The sequence below is a fragment of the Rhinolophus sinicus genome, linkage group LG06 (genome assembly GCF_036562045.2).
Source record: "Rhinolophus sinicus isolate RSC01 linkage group LG06, ASM3656204v1, whole genome shotgun sequence".
NCBI classification, from domain to species: Eukaryota; Metazoa; Chordata; class Mammalia; order Chiroptera; family Rhinolophidae; genus Rhinolophus; species Rhinolophus sinicus.
In genome coordinates, this window is record NC_133756.1 from 63,751,806 (window position 1) to 63,765,916 (window position 14,111).

Genomic DNA, 14,111 nt, shown 5'->3' on the forward strand with positions numbered 1-14,111 from the left:
TCACAGTTGGCTTTTCAATAAAGTTTTGTTTCCACCAAATCCCTGTTTTTAAGCTCTAGGTCCTACCAAATAGAAGAGGGAGTTTAATAAGCATAGATATTTAGTAGAGTTAAAATTTAGGATATTAGAAAATGTGAATGTTTCTGGATTTAATAGATCTTTGGATCAAACAAAGATTAATGAAAAACAGGCCAAAATTTGCATCTTAACAACCCTAAAATTGCACATAAAATGTGAGGGATTTGCTCATAAACTAGATGCTACGAAAGCTAATTTAGAAAGTCATGTGAAAATCCAGTGGAAAACTGAAGGAATTTGACGCTCTATAATTGTATTACAGCTGCTTAAGTGAAACAGATTGGAAAGCTGCACAGCCAGCCCCTTTTCTGCTGCCCCTTCCGCGCTGGATAGCTGTGATTCCAGACTGGGGAATGAGATCTTATGTTGCGCCTTTCCCTCCTTCTCCCTCATCTGTTAGATGCCACTCCTTGAGTTCCCATGGCACCTCCTGCCTAGCTCTGTCTGGCTGTGTTGTCATTGAAATATGCCTCCCCTCTACTATAAATTCTTGGAGCACAAAGGCTGTCTTTTTCATCTTTGTATCCCAGTGTCCTCACGTGTGGTGTTTGGTAAATGGCCATGATGCTGTTTGAGTTTCAAAAATCTTTGACCTCTGAAACTTTTCTGTTGTCTGAGAAAAGCATTTCTCGCCTCTGCAACTGTGAAATCTCGGTTTACTTGGCACCTTATCCCTTGGAAATGGTTGTAGTGTAGTGTAAGGGGAACTCAGGTTTGATTCCTGACTGCCGTTCACTAGCTATGTGACCTAGGGCAAGGTGCGGAATGAATTTTGGCAGGTAGGCTTTGGTCTTGAATCTTCTAAATGAAGGACTGGACTGGATGATTTGCGTGTTCCAGTAAAGCTACAAAGCTCTGTGGCCTGACGGCAGAGTGGTGTAGAGAAAGGCGAGGTGAGTGGTGGACAGAGCTGAGTCCCTGCCCACCAAGCACTGAGTGCGCCTCTTGAGCATTTGCACATCTCGGCAGTACCTTGAAGATTTATGTATGTGATATGCTCGGGCAAAACAAATGCTAGAGTAACTTGAAATCTCCAATATTATATTCAGCATAATTTGTGTTCATTATATTTTGCTGTATTCTCACTATTTGAAATTGATTATTCATGTGTGGAGTATGGGATTAGTAGGATATGTTAGATTAATCAAGATACTCTGGTTCCTCATCGTCCTGGGTAATAGCGAATTTAAAGTTTTGTGGAAACTTACATCTTGAAAATATTTGAAATATAAAAATATACTAAAAAAAGATGATTTGAAGTATGTTTTAATGGTCAGTGTATTTTATTTTGCCTCAAGAAAGTTTGATAAGGAATATTAACTAAATGCAAAACAATCTCAACAGCTTAAGCTTTTATCTTTGGACATTTTTTCTTTTCTCTGTGATGAAGGATTCTAGTTTTTGATGTTTGTTCTTTTTATCTTATATACTTTCAGCTCATTTAGAGGCTAGTTTTGAGGAGATAGAAAACCACCTGCTGAACCTGGAGGATTTATGTGCACAGTGTGAATTAGAAAGATACAAACACATGCAGTCCCAACAACTGGAAAATTACAAGAAAAATAAGAGGTGAGTATGAAAAATTGGCCGCATTATTCATTTTCAATCTCAAAGTTTTCCACAGTACTTTACATGCTACTCTTTATAAGTTTGGACTGATAAAAGACAAGCGTTTCAACATGTAAAGATTATTAATCAGCTTTCCAAACAGGGTATATTTTTTAGTATCACTGTCTTTTGCCATTTTATGGAAATGAGTTCTGAAAAGCTGAGGATAGAATAAAAGGTGGGGAGCAGAGCAACAGGCAAAGCTGTCCAAGAAATTGTAGGAGCCCGACTTCATTTCTCCCAAGTGGCAAATGCCTGAGCTGCTTTTTTCCTCTTATTTCTTTTCTTTTTTATTATCAGAGCAGGATGAAAAGTAACCTGAGCCCAGGCAGTGGAAAGGGCTTTGATGGGTTTGAATCTCAGCCTTATCTCATAATGGCTGTGAGACCTTAGGCAAATTATTTCATCTCTCTTAGCCTGGATATCTCTAGTTTATAGTGAGGATAATAATGAGCCCACCACACAGAGTTGTGAGGATTAAATGAGATAATTGTTATCAAATGCAGTAAGCGCTCTGTAAGTGTAAGTTATAATAAGGATTATTATCGCTAGGCTGACCTGAATGAAAAGGGAAGAGAGATCTCAGGGTGACAGCCCGCTACACTAACTGTGGCATTCCAACTCATGTAATGACATCTTGGGCAGGGTTGGAAGGTGCAAGGTGGGTCCTCCGAATTGCCTAGGGAGGTCCACAGCAACCTGTGAGTGCCTGACTGGCGTCTGTACTGGGCAGAGCGGCAAGTGGAGGAGAGTTGATGGATGAGAGGAAACAGAAGTCGTAGGATTGGAGGCTGGCCGTGGCTGAAGAGCAGGTTTGGTGGGAGAGGGAGAGGATAGGTCGGGCAGAGTACACTGTTGATTTTAAGATGACCATTAAATTGAATAGTTCTGGGTCTAGAGTGTGGCAATAGGAGGAGTGGATTGCTGACATGGACAGGAAGGCTGGTCACTGGCACACAGGAGGTAAAAAAGTGAAGCTAATGTGTAGGTATTGTGGATTATCACACTGATGTTCAACTTTTCTAGAATAATGCCAATGGAAGGGGTAGAGATGAAAACTGAGCATTCAGAAATTCTGTCAGGTCCGTGTGTCCCTAGGGATGGGTCTTAAATGTTAATGAGACGCAAGAATCCCCTGGGGGAGAAGGTTGACAATGCAGACTCCTGAGCTTCATCGTGGGAGAGTCCAGTTCCAAAGCTGATTTCAGTGGTATTGCTTTAGACAAGCATTCCAGGTGATTCCGATAGGAGTGGTTCCGAAACCACATTTTGAGAGACAGGCAGGGTGGGGATTGGATCATATGCAGGCTCTAAAGGGAAGAGTTTTAAAAGAGCTCCAAGGGGGACCACGGATAAAACTGTTTGTGAAAGTAGGTGAGTATATGAATTTTTCAGGAGGCACTATCTATAAATGTCTCTTCACCACACGATTTCAGGAAGGTATATGGCAGCATTAAGAAAGGAGTTCTCATCAGAGGAAGGACTTTTGAATGGATGAGTGTTGGTATCCAGGGGATTCTAGACTGATATGTGGGGTGTGGGAGATAAAGAATTTCCCTCAAGAAGAAGGTAGCAAAATCAGAGGTGTTCAGGCTGGTCTGCAATTTTAAATGATAAAGCAGGAAAACATTGTGTTGTGAAGATGTTAATCATATAAGTATGTTTATTTATAATGCAATAATAATTTCAAGAAACATGGTAGGAAGGCTTAGAATTGTGAAAGGAAATTTTTTTCAGGAATTTGGGCATCTTGGGCACAGGTTCTGTGACCCTCGAAGTTACATGGTTTCTTCATCTGTAAAATGGGGATAAAAACAGGACCTTGGTTATACAGTTGTTTGAAGAATTCAATTAATAAAGTGCTTAGAATAGTGCTTAGCACATGGTGAGTGCTATGTCAGATAGCCAGCGCTGGCTCACTTGTATTATTACTTGTACAACTATGAATAGAAGGAGATTCCGTATTTTTAGTACCAGTTATGTTTTTTGGCTAGTTGAACGCAATAATTCTATGAATATTGTGGTTTTTCAATCAAGATGCTTTGAAGTTTGATTATTTGAAACATAGCATCTGATACTTTAATTCATAAAATTAAATTTCAGGTTTTTATAAGTTAAGCTGATTAGATAGAAAAGAAAGTAAGATTTGGAGCTATGGAATTGTGTTTGTCATTCTTCACCTTTACCCCATGACTTAGATACATTTTAATTAACATATTATAATTTACATGTTAGAAAATGAAAGTTAATTTAGTATTTGGAAAATATCATCACCTGTAATTTAAGTAAAAGTCCAGATGTGCTGCACAAGTTTCACATCTATGTTTCACATAATTGAAATGACCAGAGTATTTATCTTTTTAGAAGTACAGCTGTGTGACAGAAAGAGCACTGTCCTTAGAGTCAAAAGGCCTTAGTCCTGGCTTCATTGGTTTTAACTCTGTGCTCTTGGGCAAGCCATTCACTTTCCTTTATACCTTATCCTGTTGTAAAGCTTTGCTTAGTTTGGAGCCTTTGAAAGACTTCTTAAAAAATTACATCTTTTTAATAAATTTAGTTGTGAAAACAGATTTATTGGTAAGTACTTGTTACTCTGAAGTATGTAAGGAAAGATAGTGTGCCAATTGAGGACTACCAATTTATAATCAGTAGCTTGAAATTTATATGTAAAATAATGGTAAATATGTCATACTTTCATAGGCCATATTTTTAAAAAATTATAAAATTCAGTTTTCATTTCTCAAGAATAGTATGAGATTAATGTAAAATATCATACAGTTTTTAAACCTAACAATATTAGTGAGAAGTTTCAAAGGTGAGAAATTTAAATTAACTTGTGCTTTGTTTAGGATTTTTGCATCTGTATTCATCAGAGATATTGGTCTGTAGTTTTCTTTTTTTGTGTTATCCTTACCAGGTTTTGGTATCAGGGTAATGTTGGCCTCATAAAATAAGTTAGGAAATACTGCCTCTTCTTCAGTTTTTTTGGAAGAGTTTGAGAAGGATAGGTAGGTATTAAATCTTTGACTGTTTGGTAGAATTCTCTAGGGGAAGACATCTGGTCCTGGAGTTTACTTTTGGGGAGATTTTTGATAATTGTTTCAGTTTCCTTACTGTTGATCAGTCTATTTAGATTTTCTAGTTCATTGTGATTCAGTCTGGGGAGAGTATATGTTTCTAAGAACTTGCCCGTTTCTTCTAAGTTATTGAATTTGGTGGCATATAGTCTTCCATAGTATTCTTGGATGATCGTTTATATTTCTGTGGTGTCCATTTTAACTTGTCCTATTTCATTTCTGATGTTGTTTGACTCTTTTCTCTTTTTTCCTTAGTGAGTCTAGTCAGAGGCTTGTCAATTTTATTAATCTTTTCAAAGAACTAGCTCTTTGTTGCATTAATTGTTTCTATTGTCTTTTTGTTCTATATTTCATTTGATTCTGCTCTAACTTTTATTGCCTTTCTTTTGCTGACTTTGGACTTTATTTGTTCTTCTTTTTCTAGTTTTTTAAGATGTAATGTTCGGTTGTTTATTTGGGGTTTTTCTTGTTTCTTGATCTAGACCTATAATTATATAAGCTTTCCTCTTATTACTGCTTTTGCTGCATCCCAAAAGTTTTGCTAAGTCATGTTGTCATTCTCATTTGTCTTTATCTTTTGATCTCTCCTTTTATTTCTTTGACCCAGTCGTTCTTTATAGCATGTTGTTTAATCTCCATGTATTTGTGGTTCCCCCCCACCCCCACTTCCTTTTGCAGTTGAGTTCCAGTTTTAAAGAATTATGGTCTTAGAATATGCATGGTATGGTTTCAGTCTTCTTAAATTTGTTGAGGCCAGTTTTGTGTCCCAACATATGGTCTCTCCTTGAGAATGTTCCATGTGCACTAGAGCCTCTTTCCATACTGGCAGCCAGAACTCTGGCAGCTAAACTTGTATTCCTTGTGCAGAATATTGGCGAGTTCACCTGAAAAATTGACCAGCCAAAGAGAAAAGACCTTCAGGTATGGGCATTTGGGGAGTTCGCTGATGAAACAGAGGAGTCCACATCTTAACATCCTCTGATGATGAGCCCCACCCTTCTGTACATGATTTCTAATCAACTTTTTGGTGCTTCACTCTTAAATATGAATGGACCGCAAAAATGGTCTCCTACAAGATGGCCTCATATATCTGAGGCTATTACGATTTTTAAGTTTTCTTCTCCTCTCATTCCTATGTGTGTGTTAAAAATATATATTCTATTATTAGTTTATTTTCTATTTATTTTGGTCCATTTCATGTTGAAGGTTTTCTCAATTGGATACTCTTCCTCAGCATTTTGCAACTTGTTTACAGAACCAGTTTGTATGTAATACATCCTAAAATTCTGTGATTAAGTATTCTATGTAACATCATTTGAGAAATTTTCAAATACTGTTACCAAAAAGTAAACTTTTTATTATCTGGTCCATAAAAGTTTCTTAAAAATAAACCTCCTTTCTTTTTAACACAATACCTTACTAACTAATGATTTCTTTTTCTTGCTCTGAAGAAGATAAAGTGTGAACAAAAGGTTGGTTCTGTGTGTGTGTGTGTGTGTGTGTGTGTGTGTGTGTGTGTGTGTGTGTTTACAATGTCTGCATGCTCTGTAGCTTGCCAGAAAATCTGGGGCAGGCAACTGGATGGAGATGGAAAGAGTGGGGGAATGAAAGATAATTTCTCACATACTCCAACGCGAATAGTCTCCAATGCATTTTCTCATTCAGCTCCCATTAGTGCCTGTGGAGTGAGCAGGGCAGCAATTATTGGAGTTGAGGAGGAGATTGAGTTACATCAAATCATCTGGCTGCTTAGGGACTAGCATCAGAGCCCAAGTCTTCAAACCCTGCAAACTTGTCTTATTTTTTTGACTTTTGAGTTAGAACAAACAGAATCAGTCCCAGATGTTGATATCAATGTATAGTTAGTTCAGAATGGAGATATGATATTTTGTCATACATTTGATGGACATTCCCAGTACAGACAATAGATTTCTGCCTCCTACAAAAGGAAGGTGACCCATTCCCAACAGTAATTTTGACTTATTATGGCAGATTCTCTCAGTGGGCAGGAAAACACACAGCTTTATGTATATTCCAGGAAAGAGTCTGATAGCACTGTCTTCCCTTGAAAAACATTTAAATAGATGATTTAACCCATTTCTGCATTGAGGGGCATCCTAACTCTCGTGCATGTAAAGTGATGTTGCTATTACCAGTACCTTTTGGGGACAGGAATAGATACTGTCCTGATAAACAGTAAAACATGGGATAGTGCAGAGAATATGGCTATAGGCAGAAGACAAGTACTGATGCCAGTGGCTAGGTTGTCAGTTCAGAAGATTAGCCGTCCAAGTCTTAACTCAGCGATCCCTTGCATAGACTTTCATCAGCAATAGAAAATTTTCGTCAAGTAAACAGAGTTAATATTTAGTATATAAACCAAAATAAAGAACCTAAAACCATGTACATGGATTTTTCTAGCCAGCAATTAGAAAAGTGGACTTGAGATTTGGGAGTCAGCTTACATTTTTAGTCACCGGGTGTTGGGGGAAATAGATAATAAATGTGTAATTTAAAAAGGATAGTTTCAGATAATTATATAGGCTTTGAAAAAAGTAAAGCAGGATAATGCTATAGTGGTAAGGTGGGGGGAGGGCTGCTTTGACGAGGGTGAGCAGGGAAGGCCCTTCTGAGAAGATACATGAGAACTAAGACCTGAATGAGAAGACAGCTGAATAAGGACCTGGGATTATCCAAGCTGAAGGAACAATAGATAAGTTTAGAAGAATGAAGAAGTAAAGCTAAAAAGAAATGTAGAATCTCAACCCTCTAAATTTTTAATTTTTCCAGTACCACCATAATGTTCCTTGGGATGCTCACCGAAATTCTCTCACAATTATTAGTTATATTGTACTTAAAATCAGACATAAGTGTATTTAATGAAAATATTTCTTATTTCCAAACTTCTAGATTTTTGTTTTCCCCTCCAGGATGCAGCATACGATCAGAATGTCTCTGTAAATAGCTACATCTTGAAGAACGGTGTGATTTTAGTAATTCTGCTTAATTATAAATGACAATTTTGACATAGTCTTTCATTAGACTTGAAATCAGCTTAGGGGCATATTAAACTCTAGAAACATTCTCACTGATTCATTTAGACTTTGAAACTTAATTGTTATCTCTTAGAAACTTTCTTGTAAGTGGGGGTCAGTGTTTCTATTGATGAGGTTTAGTTCTCATGCATATTTTGAGAACGGTCATTATTCCTTTTGTTTTATGTATTATAACTGATGCTACAGAACCATGCTCCTTTTTTTTTGTTTGTGTTTGTTTTATTTTTTTGGTAACGTGGACTATAGACTAAGTTTAGAAATCCTCTGAAAGCAAAGCATAACAGATGTTATTGAGATGTCATGGCATATCTTTAGTTGTATTTGACCAATGTGTGTTCTAGAGAATACCCTGCCAAACCCCCGAGCTTCAAGAAATGACTATCTAAACTACCCTAGACAAGCAGTGGGCCATAGGTCTGACGTGTACTTCCCTTTTAGAAAGTTGGAGATGGTGCTGCTAGAGAGGCTTGACAGGAGTATGGCACAAAGGCCTGGGTTTGCTGAGAATAGAACAGAAGAAACCAGTGGCAGTCTCCAGGGTAAAGATGGCTCTGGATCCAAAAGAGAAGGTCCAAAGCACCTCATCCAAAGGAGCTATACAGAAAGGCAATAACTAACTCCTGAGGTTCTGCAATGGAGGTCTGTTTGAATGCTGAATGCAAAGTGGATTAGGAGAACTTTCCCACCGGCAATGATTTTACAAAACGGGAGTGGATTTCTGTATCTGCCAAAGATGGAGTAACATGGGCCAGATTTACTCTCCCACCTGTTACAACCAAAAACCAGAAAAACTAAATGAAATAACACTTTTTAAGACACTGGACATCTGGCAAAGAAGAGAAGTGAGCTCTAATGGATAGGAAACAAGTGAGGTGAGCCCTGTGATGGCTCCAGGATTCTGCCTGATAAGTTTCCTGGCTACAGTGTAGGAAGGCGGTGGGGAGGAGACCTAGGAGGAGGCTGGCATGCTCTCTGAGTTGAAGAGATGGAGCAGACAGTCTGGGAAGAGCAAGGCAGTTAGAGTATACAGGGCAAAGTACTAGAGAGGAGAGAGCTACACAGAAAGAATTCTGGAAATCTGCAGAGGATTTTCCTTGAATATTCATCAGAGTACTGATAATGCATATGAGGAAACTACCTGAGGCAGGATGAGAAACAAACATCCAAGAGGATTAGTTAACAGTGCATGGTGCCTACACAGTGCCTGTTCACAACTGCCACGCTGGAAAAACTTACATAATTCCCAGGGCATTGGGAAGGGCACTCAAGAAGGTCTTCCCTCAGGGGTTATAATGAGCCCTGCTCCAGACCTGCTTAACAAATCATAAAAGCAAACATCAAAAGGATCAAATTGTTTCCAATAAATTCACAGTATCCCAAAACAGCGTTCAATAATACTTGTAGGATCACAAAAATATCTAGCACCCAACAAGGTAAATCACATTGGCATCAAATTGAAGATTACTGGGCAAGCATATTGAAGAGATAAGCAATCAATCAAAGCCAACTGAGAACTGACATAGATGTTAGAATTAGCAGACAAGGACATTCAAACCAGTTATTGTAACTATAAGTTCAAAAAATTAAGTAGAGACATAGAAGATATTTTTTAAAAAAAAGCCCAAACTTTTGTCTCTCTCCTCCATTTTCTCATTTTACTGCTTCCACCATTAAATGCTAGATTTTAGATGGCTTGAGGTGGTTAATTGATAGTAAATTATTATATTTATCAGAATATAATAATCACAGTTTCCAGGCTAATGACTTCTTGGTAAGATAATATGAATTTGTTGGTTTCATGAATGTGTCATCACATCTTACATTTTCTTTCAAAGTGAAACCTACGCTTATGAGCTGGCAAGGAATCGAACTTAACTAAATTCTTGTTATAAAATGTCTGTTGAAGAATAAATCTTGACAGTTGCAGACTTTATGTGTAGTCATAAGAACAGACATAGCTAGAATATTTAACAGGTTATTAGATCATTGGGTTGACAGTAAATACAGTTGAGGGTTGATATTTAAGTTCTTCAAGCTTTATTTTGAACAATGAGTATCCGTTTGCCATCAATACTGACTTAATTCTTTAAAAATAACGTTTCTCTGTGAGTGCACACCCGGAAGCCCACAGCGGCTCGGCCACCTGGGCGCGGGTGTGGACTCCTGCTGGTCCCGCCTCCGGGCACCAAGCGATTTACAGCCGCGCGCTCGGCGCTGGAATGTAAGATGGCGGAGTAGCAGCCGGAGCGGTTGGAACTGAGTCTGGGCGACCTCGGATCGGGGCTCGGCGGCGGCGGCGGCGGCGGTGACTGGGATCGCTGAGCAGTGCCTACGGTAGCCGGTCAAGATGCCGAATATCAAGATCTTCAGCGGCAGTTCCCATCAGGACTTGTCCCGGAAAATTGCTGACCACCTGGGCCTGGAGCTAGGCGAGGTGGTGACTAAGAAATTCAGCAACCAGGAGACCTGCGTGGAAATTGGCGAGAGTGTACGTGGAGAGGATGTGTACATCGTTCAGAGCGGCTGTGGCGAAATTAACGACCATCTCATGGAGCTTTTGATCATGATCAATGCCTGCAAGACCGCGTCAGCCAGCCAGGTGACCGCGGTCATGCCCTGCTTCCCGTACTCCCGGCAGGACAAGAAGGACAAGAGCCGCGCTCCCATCTCGGCCAAGCTCGTTGCAAACATGCTGTCGGTGGCCGGCGCGGATCATATCATCACCATGGACCTGCATGCTTCTCAAATTCAGGGCTTTTTCGATATCCCTGTGGACAATTTGTACGCAGAGCCAGCTGTCCTGAAGTGGATAAAGGAGAACATTTCTGAGTGGAAGAACTGCACTATCGTCTCACCCGACGCTGGAGGAGCGAAGAGAGTGACCTCCATTGCAGACCGGTTGAATGTGGACTTTGCCCTGATTCACAAAGAGCGGAAGAAGGCCAATGAAGTGGACCGCATGGTGCTGGTGGGAGACGTGAAGGATCGGGTGGCCATCCTAGTGGACGACATGGCTGACACTTGCGGCACAATCTGCCATGCAGCTGGCAAACTTCTCTCCGCTGGAGCCACCAGAGTTTATGCCATCTTGACGCATGGAATCTTTTCTGGCCCGGCCATTTCTCGCATCAGCAACACGTGCTTTGAAGCAGTCGTGGTGACCAACACCATACCTCAGGAGGATAAGATGAAGCTTTGCTCCAAAATACAGGTGATCGACATCTCCATGATCCTAGCAGAAGCCATCAGGAGAACTCACCATGGGGAATCTGTTTCCTATCTCTTCAGCCATGTGCCTTTATAATAGAGTAACTTCTGAGGCCTTTACAAAATAAACCGAACCCCGCCCATTGTTTTCCCTTGGTATTTGATGAAAAATACAGCAGAAGACCCAGCTTGCTCCAGTAGCTTTCTACATCCCATATCAGGTATATTAGTGCTTCTCCAAAATGAAGGAACTGCCGGGATTTCCTACCTGCGTTTTCTCATTCTAGCTTCTTTGATTTTGTGAGCCTTGCAGCTTTAACTATAGCTCCGATGCTGCAAGATTTCAGACTTTCAAGTGTGTTATGTGGGGGTGTTTGAATGTGATTGGGAAAGCTCAAACTACTTGGCATGTGAATGCTGCAGGGTTTCCTTGGTTCAGGACTACAGGCAACAGAGTCAACCCAATCCCCTCCTCACCCCAATAACATGTGACAAGTTCTCTAAGGTCTATGCTAAATTAGAAGAGCCCTGGGGAAGCCCAGAACCCAGCTCTGGTTGCTGAGTTCCCATAAGGCAGGAAGCTCTCAGTGTAACAGTGAAATGCTGGCTCTGTGCGCTGCTCCCCTCCCCCTCTCCCCCCCCCCCCCCGCGCCTCCCCCCCTACCCTTTCTGACTCAGGCTAATAGCTCCTGCTATAGATATACTAGTTGAATAGAGGAATTCTGCTTGAGGCTTGAATATTTTGCAAAAACAGCCGCTTGTCAGAATCTCTCTTGAAGAGGTGGGGAAATACGTGCAAAACTGACTGTTTATCAAAGATTTACAGAAACCTCAAGATGGACTCAGATCAGCTGGGGGTCAACGGACCAAAACAAAGAAATGTGGAGATTTCACGCTCTTCCTTGGATCCCCGATGGTGCCTGACAGTCTAGAGTTCTTACCCACCTCTTGCCCTGCTCCCCCTCCCTTGGCAAAAAGGTGCTTGAACTTGAGGCACTTTTACCATGGATTTGCTGATGTGTTAAAGCCCCCCATCTTCTCATTTGGCACCTTCTCAATAAACCTTTGCCTACTTCTAACTGTGATCTATTGAATATCGGCTTTTTGAAGCATCGGGCACACAAACCTTGAGTTGGTTACATGGGGGGGGGGGGGCTGAGGGAAGGTAGCAGAGTGCAGCAGATGCTTTGGGGAGGAAACAGCCTGATCAAGCACCCTCTGCTTGGGGACTGATATTTAGTGTCTTTTGTACCTGTTCCTTTTCCAGTCCCTAGCCAAATACCTTCTTGGGCCCAAATGATGATTGGACCATAGTCTTCTGGAAAGCAAACCTCACTTGCTGTGTATTCTCTAACATTTACATGAGATCATTTTGTGGTAACTTAATCTTCCTTAGCCCATTCCTACTGTAGTACAAGGTTCTAAGTAGTGGTGTAGTGTCTTTTGATTAAGTATTTCATTTTCATCTTCCTTCCTTAGATCTCTTTGGTCTCTCAAATGACCTGACGTTTCTGTTAAAAAGATTAATGTTACTAGCTCTTGCAGAGGAAACTAATAAAGTGTCTGTCTGTGTGATCGGTCTATATCATATCTGAACTGCTCCCTCTGCCGAAGGTTTGGTTTAGGTGTCATGCTGCCCAATGATGGCTCTTATTCTTTGTTTCTAAAGTATTAGCTCCATTGTTAAGCCAGAAGACATTGGCAACAGTTTTATTCACCGGTGAGACCTTAAGATGTCTGGGGTGACTTAGAACTAGTTATATACATAGTGTAATTCTGTGCATCATACCTGAATTATAGAATGTATAATGCCTGCTGGATCTCTGGTTCTGATTCCTGGGGGTAGGAATTAGGTATTTTCTTATTGGAAAAGAATGCTTTTTATAATTTATTCATTTTGAACCAATTTTGCCAAGTGTAAAATTTTTCTACATCAGTACTAGTTGACACATGTTTGGTAATTAATTTCAGCTCATATAAGTAAAAACTATTTGGGGAAGGTAAAAAATAAAAATAAACACATAAATAATGTTTCTCTAATAGGTTTGCAGTACTCTTTTCCTGAATTTTTCCTCCCAGTTGTGTAAATACCATCCTGTATATTGGGGTTCGTAAAAGTTTTTGTTTTTAACAGACAATAAAAACCTAAAGTATATATTTGAAATTGAGAGTTGTCAAGGCTAAAGATATACCACTCTTGAGAAAGGTTTATTGAAATTCAGCAAAGCATAATTATTATTATTCTGGGTTTAAAAAAAAAGTTGACCTATTTTTCTGAAGATAGATTGGTTACAGCTTGTGCATTATAATTTTTGGAGTCTGTAATAACTTTCGGTGTTCTAGAATCAGTTTATTAAATTTGGAATAGTGTTTTACGTCTTAAATGACCCAATAACATTTTGGAGTTTGTTTCCTCCAAACTGTTTTTTCAGATTTGCTTCCAGAAGTTTGAAATCAGTTGTTAGTCTTTAGGTGAGCATAATTAAAACCATGGTATGACCTTTTGCTTTTCTCATTTTTCTGGTATTCTTGAAGGATTCTAGAGACGGAACAGGCAGAGACATACTTAGCAGCCTGCCCCCACCTGCTCTGACAGTGGCAGGGAAAATTATGGCAAAGACACCAGCAAGAAAGTGAGGTGCTCCTCTCTACGCCAGCCCTTCCTCTCGCCCTCTCAGGCTTGGCTCTCGCAAGGTTATTTATTTGTGTTGGCCCATTTTTAATGCCTGCCTGCCTGTCTTTTTTCTTGCCTGCCTGCCGCCATTTCTAGTCTTTAGTTCTAGTTCAGAAAATTGGCACTTAATTGTTTCAAAGGCATGCACTTTGTGCTACTGGAGAGGTTTGATACTGGATTTCAAAGAGGAACCTTTCCCCCCCAGAGTGAGTAACATTTTCCTTTCTCTGGAAGCTTCATGTCATGTTTTATGACCAATACCTATGTGTATACTAAGATCAGAGAAGTGCATTATTGCCGTACAAAATAACATTACTTCTTTGAGGAAGAGAAAAATAGACGTTGATATATAGCTCTCCAGGATTAATTCAGTTAGGTGAGAATTTATCCGTTGATATCAATATTTGGTGC

At 39.9% G+C, this 14,111-nt stretch overlaps 1 protein-coding gene and 1 pseudogene across 5 annotated transcripts in view; both read left to right on the top strand.

The window, feature by feature from the left end:
- The window catches only part of DTNBP1 (dystrobrevin binding protein 1), a 129,542-nt gene that overhangs the window by 36,432 nt on the left and 78,999 nt on the right, over window positions 1-14,111 (top strand). For 4 of the 5 annotated variants that reach the window (XM_019742973.2, XM_019742975.2, XM_074335198.1 and 1 more), the window contains exon 6: window positions 1,515-1,647. The exons of the other annotated variant lie outside the window; for it this stretch is intronic. In XM_019742973.2, the coding sequence (XP_019598532.2) occupies window positions 1,515-1,647 (133 nt within the window). The remainder of the gene's footprint in view (window positions 1-1,514; window positions 1,648-14,111) is intronic. 5 annotated transcript variants of the gene reach the window in all.
- On the top strand, window positions 1,654-11,657 carry LOC141572144 (ribose-phosphate pyrophosphokinase 1 pseudogene; annotated as a pseudogene).